Source organism: Kogia breviceps, chromosome 3 (assembly GCF_026419965.1).
Source record: "Kogia breviceps isolate mKogBre1 chromosome 3, mKogBre1 haplotype 1, whole genome shotgun sequence".
Classification (NCBI taxonomy): domain Eukaryota; kingdom Metazoa; phylum Chordata; class Mammalia; order Artiodactyla; family Physeteridae; genus Kogia; species Kogia breviceps.
The window spans coordinates 11,773,444-11,795,423 of record NC_081312.1 but is presented as its reverse complement, the minus strand read 5'-3'; the positions used below and the strand labels follow the sequence as shown (position 1 = coordinate 11,795,423).

Sequence of the window (21,980 nt, the reverse complement as noted above, 5' to 3'; positions counted from 1 at the left end):
AGACAGGTGGCCACAAGTGTCATGGTTTAGTGTTCCTTTTTTCTTTGCTCTCTATTTAAACAGTCATCTAGGTATATGGCTTATTTTTAAAAAGAACGTTACTGAAACATAATTAGCAAACCACATAATTCCATTTGATGTGTACAAGTCACTGGGTTTTATTTAGTACATTCAGAGTTTTACAACCATCATCACGACCGGTTTCCGAACATTTCCATCAGCCCCCCAGAAGAATCCTCACGCCCATTAGCAGTCACTACGTCCCCATTTCCCCCTCTCCCTGCTTCCCGGCATCACACATCCCCTTTCGGTTTCTATAGATTTCCTTATTCTGCACATCAGATACAAGTCGAATTGTGTAATACAGGGTCTTGTGTGACTGGCTTCTTTCCCCTGGCTAAATGCTGGAGCTCTAGCAATGCTTCATCCTTTATGTGGCCGCATAATATTCCACTACATGGAGAGAGTTAGTGCTACTTTTAAATGTATTTCACAAACCCACGGTGAGTACCACCCCCTGCGGGGCTCTGGGCCAAGGGCAACAAAGGCAAGGCAGGCAGCCTGTGCCCTCAGAGGAGATTAGATAACCTCCCAGCCCCCCCGGGCGTGGTGTAAGGGCAGACCCCTACAAGTGCTGGAAAAGACCCAAGGAAGATGCAAAAATGCCAACGGACAGAGGAGAGGGGACTTTTGTGTGTGGGAGAGAAGGCAGCTGAGGAAGACAGGGCACTTTCAGATACACCATGAGGATGGGTCAGAAGGAGGGAGAGGCATTCCAGGGCACAAGGCACAGCAAAGGAGCAAAGGCACAGGAGGCTGAAAAGTCCGGGCGGTCGGGGGAGCAGGGAGAGCAAGGTGGTGGGTGGCGGTGTGGGAGAGGGGAGGCTGGAAGACAGACGGACGGGGAGCGGACCCCATCAGGAGGGGCCAGGAGCACAGACTACAAAGTCAGGGACCTGAAATTAATACTCGGATTCAGTTATAAATCTTTATTTTTCAGACCTGTCCATTATTGACAAATAAAATACAAAAGCAATCAAAAATTATACTGTTTTCTAAAAATAGTTTTCCATTTGGGGTTTATGTCCCTCTTCCATAAAATCACTGTAAAGACTTAAGAGGTTCGGACTTCAAATTCCTCAAAGACTCTTTCACTGGCTGAAGAAGCCCCAGTGAACGTGTCGTTCCTTAAAAGTCAAAGAGCAAAAAAAAACCCGCTTAAAAAGCAAATGCACCTTTCTCCGTGCAGAGATTTAGCCTCCCAAATCACACAGGACCTGTAGGACCTGGGGAAGTAGGTAAAGGTGAGCAAGCCATCCTGGGGGAGGCCTGGAGTGTGGCCCGCACGGCCTGATCACATCCCCGGGAGGGCCTGCAGCCGCGCGGGGAGCCTCCCTCTGGCCCCAGCTCTTCTGTCTCTGATCAGCACACATTCTAAGGGACGTGTTCACATTCAGAAAAGCGTCGACAGCATTTCAGTAGTAACCAAGGCATACCTTGTTCATGGACAATTTTATTCTGTAAGAAACGGGAAGAAGAAGTTGTTGAACCCGAAGCTGGTCAACTCTGAAGAAATGAAGATGAACTGAACCCGCCACGGAACGTGTATGACAGACCCACCCAACCCAGCGACCCTGGGAACACATCTATTTTGAATTCGTCCACGGCGAGAGGTAGAAGCCGGCAGAAGCAAAGTGCCCAGGTGCAGAAGAGGACAGCAGTGCTACATGGGCCCTTCTGCTTTCAGAAGGACCCCGACCCTTTAAATGCCAGGTGCAGGGTTACCTGTCAATCGGATAAGGGTTTTCACAAAGGTTGACCAACACGTACAAATGTCTCAAAGCGTACTCGTACTGGAGGAAAACAAACCAAAAAGCACGATCAAACATCATCACTTTATAACACGATCAACTCCTAACATGGGAATATGTAAAGCATCTGGACCAGTGGTTCCTGAGAATTCCCTGGCAGTCCAGTGGTTAGGACTCTGCACTTTCACTGCTGGGGGCCCAGATTCGATCCCTGGTTGGGGAGCTAAGATCCCACAAGCCGCCTGGTTCAGTCAAAAAAAAAGAAAAAAAAAAATTAGACCAGTGGTTCTTGACCTTTACTGAGTCAGGGACCCCCTCCCACCTTTAGATTATCTGGTGAGATTTATGGACCATCTCGCAAGAAAAATGCATACGTGCAGGGGGTTGGCAGCAGCCGCAAACCCAGGTAAGGACTCCTGGATGAGAAGCCCCGGCCCTGCTCCCCTCTGTTAGCTCGGACCGCCCCCTGGCAGCCTGGCTGTTAGTCTGGGACACAGTGGTGAGGGAGACGGATGGTAAGTGATTGCCAGACAGATGGCAACTAAGACGGAAATAACTGGGAGTGTTTACCTTGCAAAACACTTCAAGGGAACCTGAGAACTCACAAGAGGAAGAAAGGAGAGATTCACTTTCTGTGATTCCAGCAGGCAAAGATGTTAACACCAGAGGATTAAGTATTTGTTAAATGAATGGGAATTTTAAAAATCATTGAATAAAGAGAATGCTTTGTTAAATAAATAAAAAATAAAATTAAGAGCCTCTTAATCATGGAGAGCTATCTCCCAAGTGCCCGGCACGCCGTCCTCAGAAGTATACGAGGAGGGCCGTGTCTGCACATCACAGCCCAGAGAGGACCTTCTGCAACAATGAAAATGTTCTACAACGTTCTCAATTCAGTAGCCACTCGCCACATGTGGCTCCCGAACACGGGAAAGGTGCCTACTGCAGCTAAGGCACTGACTTTTACGTTTGGTTGCATTTCAATCCGTTTTTCTTTATTTTAAATTAATTTTTTTCTACTGGAGTAGAGTTGCTTTACAATGTTGTGCTAGTTTCCGCTGTACAGCAAAGCGAGTCAGTTACACACACACATATATCCACTCCTCTTTTTCAGATTCTTTTCCCATATAGGTCATTCAAGAGTATTAAGTAGAGTTCCCTGTGCTATACAGTAGGTTCTTTTAGTTACCTATTCTATATATAGTAGTGTGTATATGTCAATCCTTAAATCAATTTAAATTCAAGTTTAAGGAGCCACGTGAGGCCAGTGACTACTGTTATCGAAGAGCCTGGGTCTAAAGCAGGACTTGGCAAACTTTTCTGTCAAGGGCGAGACAATAAACATTTGAGGCTTTGTAGGTTGCGTGAGCTACTCAACTCTGCTGCAGGGTGAAAGCTATGTGACTGAGTAGAGTGTGGCTGTGTTTCGATAAAACTTTATTTATAAAAACAGGCTGTGGAGGGAAAAACCCAACAGGCTGTGGGCAGGAACGGGCCTGCGGGCCACAGTTTGCTAACCCCTTCCCTATAAGGAGCCACGCATCATGTAAGTACTGACCAGAAAGGAGGCTTTTTAGGTACCTTCCAACCCTGACATTTGACAACCTGCAGAAACTAGGTCCTTTCTTCTCCTCCGTGGGCCAGGGCCTGCTTCAACAACAAATCTGGGGGAGAGGTCAGAGGAGACCCAGAAGGGAGAAAACCTGCGTGGCTGGTGTGAGGGGCAGGGCGGAGGGGTGGGGTTTGGCCGGGACGGCACAGTGTGAAGAGAAGGAAGTCCCCTTCAAAGGCCAATGGAAATGGCAGCCGAATGGTCTATGACTGGTAAGCCCTCCCAGCCACTGGGACAGTTCAGAGTGTCTGGGGCCAAGATTGAGGGTCAGTGATTTTTGGATGACCTTTCTCCTCTCACAGCCCCACCAAAGGCCTCTGAATGAGCCTGTTGCTTCTTCTACAAGACAGAACCTTCTACAAGGCAATGCACCTGATGTGATTCCCAGTGGACAGTACTAACTCGGGTTTAAGATGCAGAGGAAGACCCAGCTAGTTGGCCCGCGGAAGGCAGGGTGCAGAGGCTGGCAGCCCCGGGGTCTGGGCTTACCGTGGGGTCGTGCCAGTTGAAGCAGTGCGTGCAGAAGTGTGACACGGCCGCCTGGTAGCAGTCGTGTGCCGTGAGCGGGGCTCTCTGGGACAGGAGCCTGTCTGCCTCGGCATCGGACCCTGAGATCAAGGCGACAATCTTCCACACTGACTTCTCAATGACATTTCTGGCCTGTGAAGAAAGAAACGCGTCTTTTCTAAATGTATCTTACTTAACGTAGTCTCTCCCGGAACCCTGGACCAGTTAGATCCTTCTTTCATTGAGCCTCCACCCCAGTACGTTGAAAGAGATGCCAACAGATGCTTTCTGGGGCCAAAGATGCACAGCTAGAACCCTTCAGAAATGCCTTGCCTTTTAAGGATCTTCGGGCATGATGGAAGCATTTAAATCTGAATACCTGAAGAGCAGGTATGGCCCAGGCTAAGGAAGTGGGGGTGGGGGGGAGGGCATGCAGAAATTGTGCCCCAAAGTAGACTGCTGTCCCACAAGCGGTGCTATGTGTTCACAGGCACCTTTGTCCGTTCTGGAAACCATCAGATGCTTAGACAGAAGGATGCAAAGGGTGGACATCATTTTCTTCCCAGATAAAGAAAACCAGCATCATAAGGAGAAAGCTGCTTCCACATCAACCAAAACTTACAGTCGAGTCCCCTGGCCCTCCCACTCCCCAGCCAGGGTTTGATCCATTCATGACTGAATGCTCCCTGCCCACTGTGTGCCAGACCAGTGGGTCTCAACATGTGGTCCAGGACCACGGGGGTCCCCCAGGCTCCTTGGGGGCTCCACAATGTCCTCCCTTTCCCAACTATGTATCTGTGTAAGGTTACATTTTTCTTTATCTATTTCAACCAGAGCAAAAGAGCCCAACAGTGAATGCAGACGCAGGTACGATGACCGAGCTGTCTCCTGTAACGCCAGGCAGAAAACAGATTTGCAAAAGTGTAGTGACGCCACTCTTCTCACCCAAATTGTTTTTATTTTAGAAAATAATTCTTTTTCATAAAAAATATATTAACACAAAATGGGTTTATTATTATTTCTAAGTGAGTTACTATTTTAAAAATCTCAGTGTCCATTTCTAACGCAGTAAATATTGATATAACCTGCACCAACGAAAGCTCTTTGGGATCAATAGTTTTAAGAGTGTAAAGAGGTCCGAGAGCAAAAAAATATGAGAACTGTTGTATTACACTGTGGTGCCAACAACTACAGCAAAAACCCCATCCTGGTTAATGTACCACGTGTAGGATTGCTACCTGCCAGGATTATGAGATATACGACTTTAAGACAGGTCATACAGATTTTTTTTTTCTTTCCTAGGAAATTCAGGCTGTATCCCAGCACATCAATCCCTGTGCTGTGCTGATGAGGGGACAGAGTCAGCACAGCTGGCTTTGTTGAACAGATAGTGTGCCCAGCATCTCGTGAGTACACACCTGGTGGTTCCAGCCACACAGCTAGAATTTGAAAAGAAATTCGGCCAGTTGCAAACAAACTGATGAGCTCCTGAAAACAAACCCAGTCATCGTAAAAGATTGCTCAAGCATTTTACGAAGAATTTGGGGCTGTGACTATGATTTCCTAAGGCAGCAGAAATTTTCTGTGGACTGGATTTTTGTCTTTAAATATGATTAGCTACTAACTCACCAAGCAGCAAAATAAAAATGTCTTGTGAGCAACTAGGTGCAAAAGAAGAAACACCCATATGCCCTGGCTTCTTGGCAGGAGACAGGCTCCCTCTCTTTGCTTCCTGCTTCCTAAGAGGTCAAGGCCAGTTTACTGATGAAGAATGAAGCTGGCCACTGCCCTGCTCACTTGCGTCCTTCTTACAGCGAGTACGAAGCCTGGTCTCCTCTCCCATGTACTCCCAGTGTGGCAGGAGGAGGGTGACCCCAGAGCTCTGTCACTTGGCTCCCACCAACACGGATTTGTGGTCAGGAGGCAGAGACAGGACTCGCACACGCTGCCCGGCAAGGCTGGGAGCCGCAGCTCCGCCACCACTTACCTCCATATGCCTGTCGATCTCCTTGACAAGACGCCTGGACTCCTGCAGATCATTGATGCTCATCAGTTTCCTTTTCATGATGGTGAGGGGCACCTCGGGGCTTGGAGTGAGGTCAAGGTGTTTGACTGGGGGCAGGGAGATGGGAGAACTAGCTTTGTGTTTCAGACCCTGAAACTGCATCAACTTCATGGCAGAGATGGACTGGGGAGAGAGAGAGAGAGAGAGAGAGAGAGAGAGAGAGAGAGAGAGAGTCAGTTTGAGTGAGAGGAGCAGATGTGCCAAACGTCCCTTGGGTCCTGGAGTCCACAGCTCACCCCACGTGGTCTCAGGACCACTGAAGGGTCACAACTGCAGCCTGAAAGCACGCGCCTGGGCTTCAGCAGCCGGCGAGGCAACGCATCCGACCACCTGAAATCCACCGATGATGAACTTCGAAGCTGCCTGGCATCCTCTGCAGCAGAACCGCTACCCTGTTCTGCCACGCTCGTACCAGAGTCATTTCAGCCAGGGGTGACCCTGGGTTGTGCTCACCCCTCCACGCTAACCCGCCTGCCCCCTAGTGGCCAGCAGAAGGAAGGTGCAGAGCACCTGTCCAGGTCAGAGCTGAGGTCTGGGTCCACTGAGATGGGAGGAGCTAAAGCCACCGAGGGGCGGGGCCGACTTGGCATCAGGGCTAACAAGCGGGCCCGACGGCCCGGCTGTGTTTGCCTGCAGGGGTCACTGCAGACCAGATCCCGATTAAGAGGGAAAGAAAGGCTACAAGCAGCCATGTCCCTAAACCAAGCGACGCTAATCTAAAAACAGTTTTAAAACAAAAATTAAAATATACACACACATATACAGAAACATAATGCTTAGAAGAGATCCTTCATACCTTCTCAACTAAGAGCAGACGTGGCTAATGCTGAGGAAATTGTAAAGAGAACAGAAAGCTCAGGGCAGAAGAATGGTTGCTGGTACCCTCCTCCCTCCCTCCAATCCCCCGACAAAGCTGGGGCAGTGCCACCTTTGACCCTGCCCCCTCTGAATTAACCTTTCCCTGGCCTTGTCTCTGCTCCACCTCCCCACTACCCCCCCTCAAAAGCCTGACCAAGCCCACGACATCCTGAGTGCACTTCTCGTGGCCTGTGACTGCCCTGCTGGGCCCTCCAGTCCACACTCTGGCCGAGAAGTGCTGAAGGGCATAGCTGGACTGACTGCTCACAAGGTCTTCTAGAAGGCCAATGCTCACATCAAAGGAACAGAACTCAGCTGGCGAGCTCTCAGCTGGTGGCAGGCCACCTGGGGGATGACGTCCGGTCGTACAGGCTATGGGGGACCCGGCACAAATCACCTCCTCTGCACATCCCGAGGGCTAGAGCCGCAGGGGAGGCACCTAAGGCCCAAGCCTTCAGCAGCCACCTGCTATGACCTCTGTCCGGAGAGCCCTGATGGACTGACCTATTTCACCAGCCAGGTCCTTTCTGAATATAGTTGGGGGGGGGTGTGGTTAGGGGCGGTAAAAGTCTCGAATTTATAGCCAAAGGGTCAAGATAACATCCTGCAACTGCAGGAAAGCTGGACCCCGGAGGATTCAGGGTGTGGGGTTCTACGGGGCAAAGCCACCAAACTCACAGGAGAAGCTTTCGATTCAGTAACCTCTCACTGTGTGTTTTGCGCACGTGATGGACCCCCTTCTTTTTGCTCCTCATCCCCTTGTGCGCCAGGGCTTTGAGCAAGGAGGGGACAGAGAGGTTTCAGAGAGGCCAGGTGGGTTGCCCAAAGTCTCACAGCTTTGTGAGTTTGAACCCAAGTCCGGTTCCAAAGCATAGGCGGAATCTCCAGGACGGGGCGGCCACGAGAGGCAGAGCCAGCCCTGCCTCAGCCCCGCCTCACCCGGCTGGATCCCGTTTCTCCACCGGGAGAGAAACGTCCCCAGTAAGTCAGCCTGAGACTCGAGGCATCATCAGAAGTGCGAGGCTCCCCTCCTCACCTTGTTTCCATACTGCATGACGTGGCTGGTGTTGGTGTGGGATTTCACCAGCTGGTACTGCTTGTGGAGGGTCTCTTTGGTCAGATCCTCCTGCAAAAATGAAAACAGTCCAGTCCTTTGATGATCGCAGCTGACGGCTAAGCCTCAGCTGAGCAGCCGGCACCCAGATGGCTCACCACGTCCGAGTCTTCCATCCAGTTGACACTATACCAGTCCCCCAGGAACGTGGACCTCGTCTCATCGTAGTAACAGGCATAGGATGACTCCTTGGGGTTGGCAGCAGTAGTTGCATAAACTACGAGGAATTAAAGACACATTTCAGTCGTGTTTTATTCTCGGCTGTCTGCGGATTCCACTTGAAGCTTGCGTTCCTCCTCCTTTCCCAGTGCAATCAAAGCAGGTCACCTATGACCAGCTCAGGGAGGGCAGGGAGACCTCCTCGTATCCAGCCCTGTTCACTGAGTTTCAGTAACTCATCTAAAACTAAATGTGGAAACAGAGAAGCCAGCTGACAGACACTTTCTGCAGCAATGAGCAAGCAAGAGTGCTTATTAGGACATCCAGCTATTTTGGAATAGTGCTAACAGATTTGAGTAGCTCTGGGATCTTGAAGGATATGGACCTCACTTCATTTCCACAGAAAGTGAACATTTATTAAAGAAACACTTAGATGGACTGAACATACGAAATAGCTACCATTTACTACACCTAGCTACCACGGGCTCAGAACTATGCTGGGAAAATGTCATCGCTTAAAATGTAACTCTCCTAACAGACGCTATCTTTATCCCCATTTCACAGATGGGTAAGTCTGAGGGTCCAAGAGGGTAAGTCACATGCCCAAGATCAGAGAAAGCCGGCAAGCAACACATCTCAAAGGACAGAGGCCTGTCCAAAGGCTGTGATTTTGGTCTTAAGTAGCCCTACTAGAACCCGGCAGAGCACCACAGAGTTCACATCCAGAGCTTACATCCCTTCATCCCCTGACCACTAATCCTCCAGGAGTAGAAGAAGCTCAGAGCTGCCCACAGATATCCCCCTACTTCCAAGCACTAGGCTGGCCTAGGCCTGGTTTATGTAAGACACTTGGTTCTTCCCATGGGCAGATTCAGAGAATGTCCAATTACACCAGGTAGCAAGGTGCCCACCCAGCCCGGCTCAGAGGCCAGTGCTCCTACCACCTACCATCGATGTTGGGGGGCAGGTGGCTCATCATGGACCCAGACTCGCAGGCTTCAATGTAGAACACCATCTGGGAGGCGAATGAGACAGGTGAACTCACCCCGCCCAGGCACAGACCTCCCGCAAATGCTACTTTGACTTTGCCCACTCTCTTGGTCTGTTTCTTTTTTAAATGATCTTTAAAACGATATCTCTAGGGGCTTCCCTGGTGGCGCAGTGGTTGGGTCTCCGCCTGCTGATGCAGGGGACACGGGTTCGTGTCTCGGTCTGGGAGGATCCCACATGCCGCGGAGCGGCTGGACCCGTGAGCCATGGCCGCTGAGCCTGTGCGTCCGGGGCCTGTGCTCCACGACGGGAGAGGCCGCAGCAGTGAGAGGCCCGCGTACCGCAAAAAAGAAAAAAAAAAAACAAAACGATATCTCTAGTAGAGGATACTGATTTGCTCTATAGATTTTTTTTCTTCCAGTTTTATTGAGATATAACTGACATACAGCACTGTATAAGTTTAATATGCACAGCATGAGCTGACTTACATGCATCCTGAAATGATTATCACAATAAGTTTAGTGGACACCATCACCTCACACAGATACAACAAATAGAAATAAATAGAAAAAAAGTTTTTCCTTCTGAGGAGAACCTCTAGGATTTGCTCTCTTAACAACTTTCATACATAACATACAGCAGTTAATTATATTTATCACATTGTAACTTACATCCCTAGTACTTATTTATCTTTTTTTTTACATCTTTATTGGAGTATAATTGCTCTACAATGGTGTGTTAGTTTCTGCTTTGTAACAAAGTGAATCAGCTATACATATACATATATCCCCATATCTCCTCCCTCTTGCGTCTCCCTCCCACCCTCCCTATCCCACCCCTCTAGGTGGTCACAAAGCACGGAGCTGATCTCCCTGTGTTATGCGGCTGCTTCCCACTAGCTATCTATTCTAAGAGTCTTTCACTTTTGCTTTTGGGAGACATCTCTGCTGTAAGAAGCAGAGGCTACAGAAGCTGTTGTCATACAAACCAGAAGGACCCACATTTATGCACGGCTAATAGAATAAAATGATCTATTTGCTGAAATAAGGCAGAAAAAAATGGAGCCGTAGATGATGCTAAGGAAAACTGATCTGCCATCCAACGCAGGGAGCAGTTTCCAAGAGCAAAACACGTTACTAACACATATACGCCTGAGCTACACAGGTTCCATACAGGATGAAAAAGGGGCTAGAGAGGGCCAAAGGGGAACCAAGAAGGTGGTATTTTCCTCCCCAGCTGCCCCAGCCTGGTGACAGCCCTCAAAAAACAGGAGTCCTCAAAGCGTGGTCCCTGGACCAGAAGCATCAGAATTACCTGAAAAGTCAGAAATCAAAGCCCCAGGCCCCTCCCCAGGACAACTGGGCCAAATTCTGCGGCTGGGGCCCACACTGTACTGTATCAAGATCGCCGGCGATTCTGGTCTAACAGCTAAAGCTGTAGAATCACAGAGAGTTAATTCTGGGATACCAGAGGTCAAGACTGATTGAAAGGACACCCTTTCCAAAAAAACACAGCCAATCCTGAGTTAGGAGGCCTGTCGAAGAACCATGGGCTTTGCTTCCACTGCATCCCTCACATTCCTCCCCCAAGGCCACCCCAAGCGCTGACATTACCTTTTGGTACATCTTGTGTTTGTGCATGTAATGGATGGTCTCATTCAGGTCCTTGACGTGCAGCTGAAAGGTAAGAATATGGACATTCAGACCAAACACATCAAGAGAAACCATTTCCTGGATAACCCACTAGTCAAGTCTGAATGATGCTTTATAAATTCTTATTTAGAAACCCTGAGAGATAATCGTGGTGAACAGCATTATCCCAGAACCTCATCGAGGGCTTTAACCACATAATAAAAAGGGGAAGCAGATATGCTTCCTCATCACTTGGCCCGGAGCATTCAGGGACTATGTTCTATGACTGTGTCTAGCGCACCGCACCCGAGCTCAGGGACAGCGACTCATGCTGTGACGTCAGGAGACACACAGGGAAAACCTGCCGGAAGAGACGCCTCTGCACAGATTTCAAGCTGCTAAATGTGACCTCACCCTCAGCAGCCACATATGAACCTACGCTGTAGGATGTTAGAGACACACATCACAGGTGGCCTGCCAACGCTGAGGTTTAGTTTCCCAATCTCCCAGCTTGTTGTTGTTGTGTTTTTTTTGGCCGTACCACATGGCTTGTGGGTCCCCCGACCAGGAACTGAACCCGGGCCCTCGGCAGTGACAGTGTGGAGTCCTCACCACCGGACCGCCAGGGAGTTCCCCCCGCCTTGTCTTTAAAACAGTAAGAAAAACTCACATCGTCGTTAGGAAACACCAGTATTCCAGTGGCTCCGTGATCGGTGAAGTAAACGAACACGTGGTCCCGGGGGCCACTGCCAAGAGACACGCAGACAAGCATGAGAGTCCAAGTGGACCATTTCTTATTTCTACTTCCATTTCTCTGAAAAGCCACCCCAATCAAAAAACTCAGGAGAGCGCTTCCCTGGTGGCGCAGTGGTTGAGAGTCCGCCTGCCGATGCAGGGGACGCGGGTTCGTGCCCCGGTCCGGGAGGATCCCACGTGCCGCGGAGGGGCTGGGCCCGTGAGCCGCGGCCGCTGCGCCTGCGCGTCCGGAGCCTGTGCTCCGCGGCGGGAGAGGCCACAGCAGTGAGAGGCCCGCGTACCGCAAAAAAAAAAAAAAAAAAAAACAACTCAGGAGAGGTCTGAGGATTACAGTCTCCCAACCAGGTGGGAGGAGGAGCACAAAAGCCCGCTGCCCGGCCGGTTCCCGCCGGGTGCCGTTCTGAACCACGGGGCGTATCCCAGAGCCTGGAGGCTCTCGATCACGGCCGGGAGGGTGCTCGGCAGACGGCCCAGGGTGACGTGGATAGCAAGGCCTCTGGCAATAGGGCCTCATCCCGGGCGGCCACGCCGGGCCACCAGACCGCTCCGAAACGAGTAAGGGAGCCGGGACACGGCGCCAAGCACGGTCCTGCAGCTCCAACTGCCTGTCCGGGCCCTCGGCCTGCACACGGCCTGGGACGCCCACCTGCGCCCCTCAGCAGGCTTCTACTGAGAGGGCCCTGCTTCAAGGCTGCAGAGATGCAGTAACTCACCCGGAGGCAATGTGGTTCGTCCCGCGCAGATGTCCGTCTCTGCTCTAACTCACACGAGCTACTTGTGCCCAGGCCTCCCCTCGGGCATAAGGGAAACAGCACCATTTGCCAAGTACCCGAGACTCTCTGAAGTCATGCTCCTAAGGTCCCTGACATCACGTCAAAATGCCGCATAAAGAGATGCTAAACAAGACGTCTCTAACCCACAGCCAACAGGGCAAGCAATGAGATGATTTTTCTCCCATACGGAGGTTTGCCCTGAACTTACAAAGGTCCTCCTCCCACCGGGCTGACCTGCCATCAGAGCACGGGGTCGGCAGGAGGCGGGGCGGGGGCGCTGCAACCCGACTGGCCACAGAGCCTCACGCCTGTCTTGGCGTGTGTTCCATTGGTAGTGGAGCCGACCAACACTAGGATCCACAGACAACAAAACGCAGCGGGTTTAAGTGATGGGGAACGTTTCACTAAGGCTAACCAGGGACCCTGGATCACAGGGTTAATTCATTACAGAAACGGGCTGCCAAAAGAAGCCACCAGGTCTGTGCAGCCTGTCAGGGCAAAGGTCCGTCCCCACGCTGTCATATCTCACAGGTAAATAGTCCGGGCACAAAGGGCAAGGCCTGTTTGAATTCTCAATTCTGGAGTACCACGTCATTCAGAAAAGTGTGACAGCCATAAAACAGACATTACCTCTTCAAGACCTTTCCAGATCCTTTGCCCTTCACTGCCTCTGCATCACCTCTCAACACAGCAAGGAAATTCTGCGGGGTGACATCCTACAAAGAATTGGGAGTTGAAAATCAGATGCAGCTGTCACTCCAAATCAGTGTGTTTGCTGAGTCTGTCGCAGAGGGCCCAGGCCACCGTCCACATACCTCCAAGGCTTAAGGTTTAAGGGCAAACACTTTGCAACCAAGAAAGATCCAGTGTTTCCTGGGCATGTGCAGGACCTCGTCTCAAGTATCATCTTGTCTTTGGCTGATGCCAACTCAGCAAGCCTGCCATTCCTTCTCGATCATTATAAAGTTCATGTGGAGAAACCCAAAGATGCCGGTAGGTAGGGAAAAAGAGCAGAGGAAGAGCACACTGCTTCAGAGAGACAGCAAAGCGGGCGGCAGAGACATCAGCGCCGACCTCTGCAACCAGCTTGCCTCCTAAAAGGCCAGTTCCCAAGGACACTCAGTGTCCTTAAACGGGATTTTGTAAAATGGTATGCAATCGTTAAAAAACGTAATACAGAAAAGCACAAGGAAAAAAAAAACATCAAAAATCCCACCACCTAAATTCCAAATGTTTCCCCATATAGCTATATAGAAACAATTTTATAAAAATTGAATCATCTATATGACATGTATGATGTATCTGATTTAAATGTTCTTGAATTTAAAAGAGAAAAATAGGGCTTCCCTGGTGGCGCAGTGGTTGAGAATCCGCCTGCCGATGCAGGGGACACGGGTTCGTGCCCGGGTCAGGGCAGATTCCACGTGCCACGGAGCGGCTGGGCCCGTGAGCCATGGCCGCTGAGCCTGCGCGTCTGGAGCCTGTGCTCCGCAACGGGAGAGGTCACAACAGTGAGAGGCCCGCGTACTGCAAAAGTAAAAAATAAAAAAATAAAAGAGAAAAATAAAACTGAAAGAACTGCTAAACTTCAGACGTTTCTCTGTCACAAGGAATATTGGTTTCGATCCCTCTGACATTACGAAAAAGAGGCTATAAGAGATCCATGAGGCTGAAGTCATAATGGTGTTCTTAAAAATGTGTCCGTGTATACAGCCTCAATCGACTGGGAAGCATGTAATGTTCTGGAAGTTATATACTATAATAATTAACGAAAAACTATCTTACAAAATTTAGAGAGATATTTTGTACTAGGGCTGATGCTGAGAAAACTGATTTTCAGGAAAGGGCACAGATAATCTATAATCAGATCACTGGCAATATCCTAAGAAAATCAGGCATTATGGAAGGAAATCTATTATGAGGCTTAAAGTACAACAAGATGAGAAACTAAAGATCAGTAGACTACAACTGACATTCTTTTTTTTCCCTCTGCTTTCTTTCAAAATTCTCAGAAATTACACCTCAAGCACAAATCTTAATACAAACACAAAACATTAACCAGAAATCAGTCTAATGAGGTTCTGATTCCAGAAGTACAGGGAAGAGGGAAAAATCATCACGGAAATGAAACAGACCCCCCTGGCTCCGACCCCGTCATGCGCCTCACCTCTCCCGTGTAGTCCTTTAGAACCCCCTTGTACACGTCTGAGCCGTTGGGCCTGTTGATCACAATTCCTGGGGTGGGATTGCTGAAAATCAAGGGACACGAGTGAAGCACACAATTTGACGGATCTCTGAAATCCATGTCTTCGTGAATACGCCCCTGTTATGCTTAAAAATACTAAACGCCCGTGGTTGTCACAGACATTTCTCGTTGCCTCTGAGGTCACCAACGTGTCAGTGATTTTAGCAGCTCAGGGGGCTCGGGGTCCCACAGCTCCTGAGTTCCTGGCAGGAGCAGTGAAGGACTTAGCTCTGCAAACCGAGGACAGGGACCCAGGCCCCCGTGTGCCTGGCTTCCTGCCGGACACCACATTGCATCTTGGGGGCAAGATGTCATCAAGAGATCTCTCAGAGCAAAACTGCTTTCAGAAAAAGACAGAACAGGGCTTCCCTGGTGGCGCAGTGGTTGAGAGTCCGCCTGCCGATGCAGGGGACGCGGGTTCGTGCCCCGGTCCGGGAAGATGCCACGTGCCGCGGAGCGGCTGGGCCCGTGAGCCATGGCCGCTGAGCCTGCGCGTCCGGAACCTGCGCTCCGCAACGGGAGAGGCCGCAACAGTGAGGCCCGCATACCACAAAAAAAAAAAAAAAAAAAAAAAAAAACACAAAAGAAAAAGACAGAACAGAAAACAAGGCTTTGATACAAGAGCTTAGGCGTTAAAGCTCAGGATGGATTATGAACTGTTACGTGATCACAGTACGGGGCCATAGTCTGGGAACCAAGGAGCTGGGAGACTGGATAGCGTTAGGGTTAGTACCCATACAAGGAGCTGGGAGACTAGAACGGGTTAGATGTTCTAATGTATTCTAAGATACAATTGAGCCTTCTGTGTACAGGGCCTCCGAGGCATCCCTGCTCAGAGCTTAGGAACGAGCGCCACGGAACCCAATGATGAGTCAGTTCCCCAAGCTGAGAGGGAACTCATGCTTTAAATCCTTCCAAAGCCCCAGCCCAAGGACCTTCACCACCATTTCCTATGTCCCTGCCATTGCTGGGTCCCACCAAGATATGGTCAAAGCTCTAGATGAAGCAGCCATGTGGAATTTCATCCGGGAGTCTGTTTATATTCTAATGTTAGGCCGCTGATCTAAGGATTCCTGAGGGTCTGTATGCATTTTTTTTAATGCCCTGAAGTTCCTCACCATCAAGTTCAAAGCACTCCCTACTCACTCTTCAGAGTTAGCGATGTCATCATATATCATCACGATGATCTGCTCATCAGGAATCCCATTTCGGTGTACAATCTGGTAGGCGTGGCACGCATCGGCCTGGGAGAAGTGGTTTTGTGAAGTGTTAGATTTTTCCCGGAAGGAAGCCAATTTTGGAGTTCTAATGAGCAACATGTTCTTTCTCATGGAAGATGTGCTGTGAACAGCTCCCTACTGGGCAGGTATTTAAATTATTTTAAAACACACTCATTTATCTTTTTCAATTCAATTTTTAAAATCCACCCCCCCATGAAACTTTCATTCATCAGGCAATTAGTGTATATGTGGATTTTACACACACGCACACACACACACACACCACCACCACCACCACCACCACCACCACCACCACCACCACCATCATCACATCTACATGCAACAAGGGCCTTTGAAAGTCCTGAATAAGTTATTTTCATTTTCCACACCATAGAAAAGTCTCCTGAAAGCACTGATTTAGGTCTGAAGAACAGAATGACTTAGAGTGATGAACCAGCAGATTAAAAGCTTAGCGGCTAGTTCTGTATCACACAGGATTCTTCTGGTTCCGGTAACTTTAACTGCCATAGTTGCTGTTCAGAGAACTGAGTGAAAACTCAAAAGTTCAGCTCAGGAATTGAAATGAGGGATGTGCTCTTTAGTTTAAAAAATAACAAGGGTTGGGACTTCCCTGGTGGCTCAGTGGTTAAGAATCCACCTGCCAACGCAGGGGACACAGGTTCGAGCCCAGCTCCGGGAGGATTCCCATATGCCACGGAGCAACTAAGCCCGTGCACCACAACTACTGAGCCTGCACTCCAGAGCGAGCCACAACTACTGATGCCCGCATGCCACAACTACTGAAGCCCACGCACCTAGAGCCCATGCTCCACAACAAGAGAAGCCACCACAGTGAGAAGCCTGTGCACGGCAATGAAGAGTAGCCCCTGCTCGCCGCAAGTAGAGAAAGCCCATGTGCAGCAACAAAGACCCAACCCAGCCAAATAAATAACAACAAGGGTGACCATATTAAGGGTAAAAGAAAAACTTTGCTATGTGATTCCTTGTCCATAGAAGGGTGAAGACATTCTTTGCTTCCTTTTTCAGATGACCCATACTACACTCCATGACATGGAAATCATTTGAGAACAGAAGGGAAATATGTCACTTAACTTTCTGCTTTTATTTAATTATGTCTTTCCTAGGACAAAGCAAAAAAGAAACAGTTTGCCCAGCTACTTGCCTCTCTAAGGAAGAGGGCTTTAGGAACTGGACCTCCACAGATCATATTCTACACAGCTCTTAGCACATCAATTAAAATAAAGCTTGCCTGACGTGGATGGACCTAGGGGCTGTCATACAGAGTGAAGTAAGTCAGAAAGAGAAAAACAAATACCATATAATATCGCTCATATTTGGAATCTAGAAAAATGGTACAGGTGAATTTATATGCAAAGCAGAAATAGAGACACAGATGTAGAGAACAAACTTATGGATACCACGGGGGGAAGAGGGGGTAGGATGAATTGGGAGATTGGGACTGACATATATACACTACTAGGTATAAAATAGATAACTAATGAGAACCTACTGTATAGCACAGGGAACTCTACTCAGTGCTCCATGGTGAGCTAAATGGGAAGGAAACCCAAAAAAGAGGGGGTATATGTATATGGATAACTGATTCACTTTGCTGCACAGCAGAAACACAACATTGTAGAGCAACTATACTCCAGTAAAAAGTAATTTAAAAATAAAATAAAGCTCACCCACCATCAAACCCAGCATTTTGCCTATAGATGCCCCACACAAATGGACTTTATAGCACAAAATGGTTGCTCAAAATACAGCTGCTAAATGCTGAGTGGGTGAGTCTAAGACCTAGCATGCAAGAGCTGTTAGATGAAGAGATGCCGGAATAAATATGAAAACTCATACATTTATTGACTTTCTTCTATTTGTCAGGCACTATGCTCAGACTTTCTATGCACGATCTCATTTAATTCTCATAACAACTCTATGTGATAATTATTCCCATTTCATAGATGAGGTCATCAAAGCTTAGGGAGGGGAGGTGACCTGTCCAAGTCACACAGCTCGCAGTGAAAGATCCCAGGCATTCTGACTCCAGAACTTGATATTGCTTCAGACAGGGACAATCAAGAAATCATTAAAACTGTAAAGGCCCCGGAAGAGGAGGGGGCTGAAAATCTAAACATAGATCGTTTTTTTAAAAGCTACTAAATATTACACACACACACACACACATTAAAATGTTTAAGTCCCCATTTCTATAAAATAACAAGGACCCTCAAACACCAACTGCAGGAGGATGAATAACAGCCCCCCAAAGATGTCCAAATCCTAATGCCCAGAACCTGTGAATATGTTACACTACATGGCAAAAGGGAATTAAGATAGCAGATGGATTTAAGATTGCTAATCAGCTGACCCTAAAATAAAGAGGTTATCCTGGATTATTCCAGCAGGCCAAATATAATCGCAGGGGTCCTTATTTGTCAAAGAAGGAAGCAGGTAAGTTGGTGTCAGAGGCATATAATGTAAGAAAGACTGGATTGTCACTGCTGGCTTTAAAGATGGAGGAAGATGCCACAAACCAAGGAATGTGGGCAGCCTTTAAAAGCTAGAAAAGGTAAAAAAATGGACCTCTTCAAGAATCACCAGAAAGGAAGGCAGCCCTTTGGACACTTTGCACCTAGTGAGACGCATTTCAGACTTCTCACCTCGAGCTGTAACATAATACATTTGTATTGTTTTAAACCACCAAGTTTGTAGCAACAACAATAGGAAAATAAAACATTGATGGTGGAAGTATAGTGTAATTGGCACTGGGCTCGGGAAAACATCTTGACATTATCGGATCAGACTGAAGCATATACCCTCCAACCCAGCAATTCTACTCCAAGCTACACCCTAGGCCACGGGTCCCCAACCCTTGGGGCCACAGACTACTACTGGTCCACGGCCTGTTAGGAACTGGTCCGCGCAGCAGGGGGTGAATGACGGGCCAGCAAGCAAAGCTTCATCTGCGGCTACGGATCGCTCCCCATCTCTCCCCGTCCGGCGCGTTACCGCCTGAACCATCCCTCCCCCACCCCAGTTCCGCAGGAAAAATGTCTTCCAAGAAACCGGGCCCTGGTGCCAAAAAGGTTGGGGACCGCTGCCCTAGACTATGTGTAATGGGAGAGTGTTCACAGCGTCACTTTAACAGTAAAAATCAAGAAGTAATCCAAAGCACCATCAATAGCTGGAAAAATAAACTGCCCTACGTTCATATAATGGAATATCAGAAAGCTCACATAAATGGAATACCTAAAATAGAACGAAATACAACCCATGCTTCAAGATACATGAGTCTCAGGAACGTAATGACAAAAAGTCAGAAAAAAAATATTCACCACAGTTTACATTATATAAAGGTCAAAACAGACTAAAGTATAAACATTATGTTGTTTAGTTAAATATATATATGATAAAGTCTAAAGCAAAGCAAAAGAAAACTCAGGAACTTGCCCTCTGGCAGGAAGGGAGGGGGATTGGATCACACAGGGAACAAGGTTCTAGTAATCTTCTTTTGCTTTAGTTGGGTACAAGGTACACAGGTATTCATTTTATTATTATTCTTTAAATCGCAAGCATGTTATATAGACATTTGTTTTCTATTTCATAAGAAAAAAAATCAAACCAATATCATATCAGATTTAACCTTCCCTGTGATGACACTAGAGTGAGCAGGAATGCCACCCACTCACCTCAGTGCAAATCATACTGCTACTTATCTCTCCTGTCAGATATTAAAAGGCAGGTTCATAAAAAACCAAAAAGAACTTAGGAATAAATTTAACAAAAGAAGTGCAAGACCTGTACACTGAAAATTATAAAAGAGTGCTGAGGGAAATTAAAGAAGATCTAAATAGAGGAACATCTCATGTTCATGGATCAGAAGACCTACTACCCTTAAAATTTTTAAAAACCGATCAGAAGGGATTTCTGCAGAAATTGACAAGGCGATCCTAAAATCTGTACAGAATTGCAAAAGACCTAGAATAGTGAAAAAAATATTGAAAAAGAAGCAAGTTGGAGGACTTTCACTTCCTGTTTTTCAAAACTACACTGGGAAAGAAGAGTCTTTTCAACAAATGGTGCTGGGACAATTTGGATATCCATAAGCGAAATGATGAGCTTAGACCCTCACTTCACACCATATACGAAAATTAACTCGAAGTGGATCATAGACTTAAATGTAGGGGCTAAAATAATAGAACTTTTAGAAGATAACCTAGGAGAAAATCTTTGGAACCTTGAGTTATAACTGCAAAGATGTCACAGACATGATACTGAAAGCATGGTCTATAAAAGGAAAAAACTGATAAACTGGACATCATCAAAATTAGAAACTAGTGCTTCAAAAAACACGAGTAAGAAAATGAAAAGACAAACAGCAGAGTAAGAGGAAAATGTCTGCAAAACACATATCTGATAGAGGACTTGTACCTAGAATATGCAGAGAACTCTTATACCTCAATTAAACAATCAGTCCAATCAAAAATAGATAAAAGACTTAGATAAGCATTTCACTTAACTAGATATACTAGTAAGCCCATAAAAAGATGATGTCCACGATCATTAGTTATTAGGGAAATGCAAATTAAAACCACAATGAGATACCACTTCATAGCCAGACAGACAGTAACAAGTGTTGGTGAGTGTAAACCAGGAACCTTCATCTACTACTTGTGGGAATGTAAAATGATGCAGCCATTTTGGAAAATTGTTTAACAGTTGCTTAAAAAGTTAAGTATAAATTTACCACATGACCCAGTAAATTCTACTCTTAGGTGTCTTCCCAAGAGAAACAAAAACATTTGTCCATACAAAGACCTGCACATGTACTAAAAAAATCACTGAGTTGAACACTTGAAATGGGTGAATTATACATGCTCTGTAAAATATGCTTCAATAAGATCATATATTTTAGAAAATATATTCAGCCTGTCCTGTTAGTGCTCCCCTACACTGTCTGGCTCCTCACCACCACCCTGACAGGCAGATGCTTTTACGCCCATTTCACAGATGCGGACAAGCTCAGGAAAGGCTCATGGCTTCCAACCCAGATCTCCTGCCCCTGACCGTGCCCTACGCCCTGCCTCCACACACAGTGGTCTCAGAGCCAAGTGCTGATTGATTCTCTCTTGGGTCCTTGGAGTTACTTGGTTGCCTCTAACTTTCTTAATTCAGAAGGGTTTTTGGCTGGAGTCAAGCATTTACTGGTACCCAAGAGAGATAAAAGTAGGGTTAGGCCAAGTCAAATGACCTGGAGATGGTATTAAAGGTTACTTGAATGAACTCCCTGGAACATATCTGATCTCTATGCATTTTTCCCCTTAAAACAGAAATGCCATACTACATGCCATGTGAGAGGAGGGTATTGAGCAAGACTTTAAAGAAAGGGCAGAGCCCTCTGGACTACTGAACAGAGACTGCTGACTTCGCTTGTTTCATGGCTTGCGTAAGGAGTTCCGACGGGGCTTACTAATGCGTCCCGTGATGTCCTGGTGCAGGCCACTGTCCGGACACTGACTGCGCTGCCTTACCTCAGGCCAACTGTAAGCAAAATAAGGATAACTGGCTTGGAGCAAAGGCTAAATACTTGGCGTGTTCCAGTCACTGCCAAGGGGTCCACTTTCAAACCAGGTAGGGGCTAGGAAGTGTTTCTCACAGGCTGCTCATTGAGAGGATATTACCCCTTGAGGGTATATTACCACTGAGTGTATATTACCACTTCCTGACAGTGCTCTAAGCGCGCAGAGGCTAAGCCCTGGGTCTGGGCTTTGCGGGGCTGCCTCACTGAGCTCACCACCACCTCAAATTTTCCAGAGGAGGATCAGAGGTTTAGAGTGAGACTACGTAATTTGTTCAAACTAATACAGCAGGTGAGCGGAGAGCAGGAATTATACCCGGGGTCTGTGTAAGTCCACGGCCCTGCCCAGCCTCTGGCTTGGACAAGGACAGCCCTCCTAGGCTAACTGCATTCCCCCAAGTCAGTCCTTCCTACTCCGCTCTGCTCTCCATGCATGTTTCTGCTTTTAAAATATACATGATATTTTGCAACAAGATGGATTAACTTCAAACACATTCTGCTGAGTGAATGAAAGAAGCCAGACACCACAAAGACTGCATATTGTATGACTCCATTTATATGAAGTTTCTGGAGAAGGCAAAACAATAAAGACAGAAGGCAAATCCTTGGTTGCATGGGGCTGGGATGGTCACAGGCA

The 21,980-nt window shown here is 47.7% G+C and overlaps 1 protein-coding gene across 2 annotated transcripts in view; it reads right to left on the bottom strand.

The window, feature by feature from the left end:
* Positions 1–133: 133 nt before the first annotated feature.
* LGMN (legumain) overlaps positions 134–21,980 on the bottom strand; it is a 37,157-nt gene continuing 15,310 nt past the window's right edge. For both annotated transcript variants that reach the window (XM_059056886.2, XM_067027869.1), the window contains exons 3-14: positions 15,668–15,765; positions 14,444–14,525; positions 12,907–12,992; positions 11,418–11,493; positions 10,730–10,792; positions 9,075–9,141; positions 8,066–8,184; positions 7,890–7,979; positions 5,918–6,118; positions 3,913–4,083; positions 1,786–1,853; positions 134–1,518 (exon numbers count right to left, since the gene is read on the bottom strand). In XM_059056886.2, coding sequence (XP_058912869.1) covers positions 1,476–1,518; positions 1,786–1,853; positions 3,913–4,083; positions 5,918–6,118; positions 7,890–7,979; positions 8,066–8,184; positions 9,075–9,141; positions 10,730–10,792; positions 11,418–11,493; positions 12,907–12,992; positions 14,444–14,525; positions 15,668–15,765 — 1,164 coding nt within the window. In that variant the 3' untranslated portion in view covers positions 134–1,475. The remainder of the gene's footprint in view (positions 1,519–1,785; positions 1,854–3,912; positions 4,084–5,917; positions 6,119–7,889; positions 7,980–8,065; positions 8,185–9,074; positions 9,142–10,729; positions 10,793–11,417; positions 11,494–12,906; positions 12,993–14,443; positions 14,526–15,667; positions 15,766–21,980) is intronic.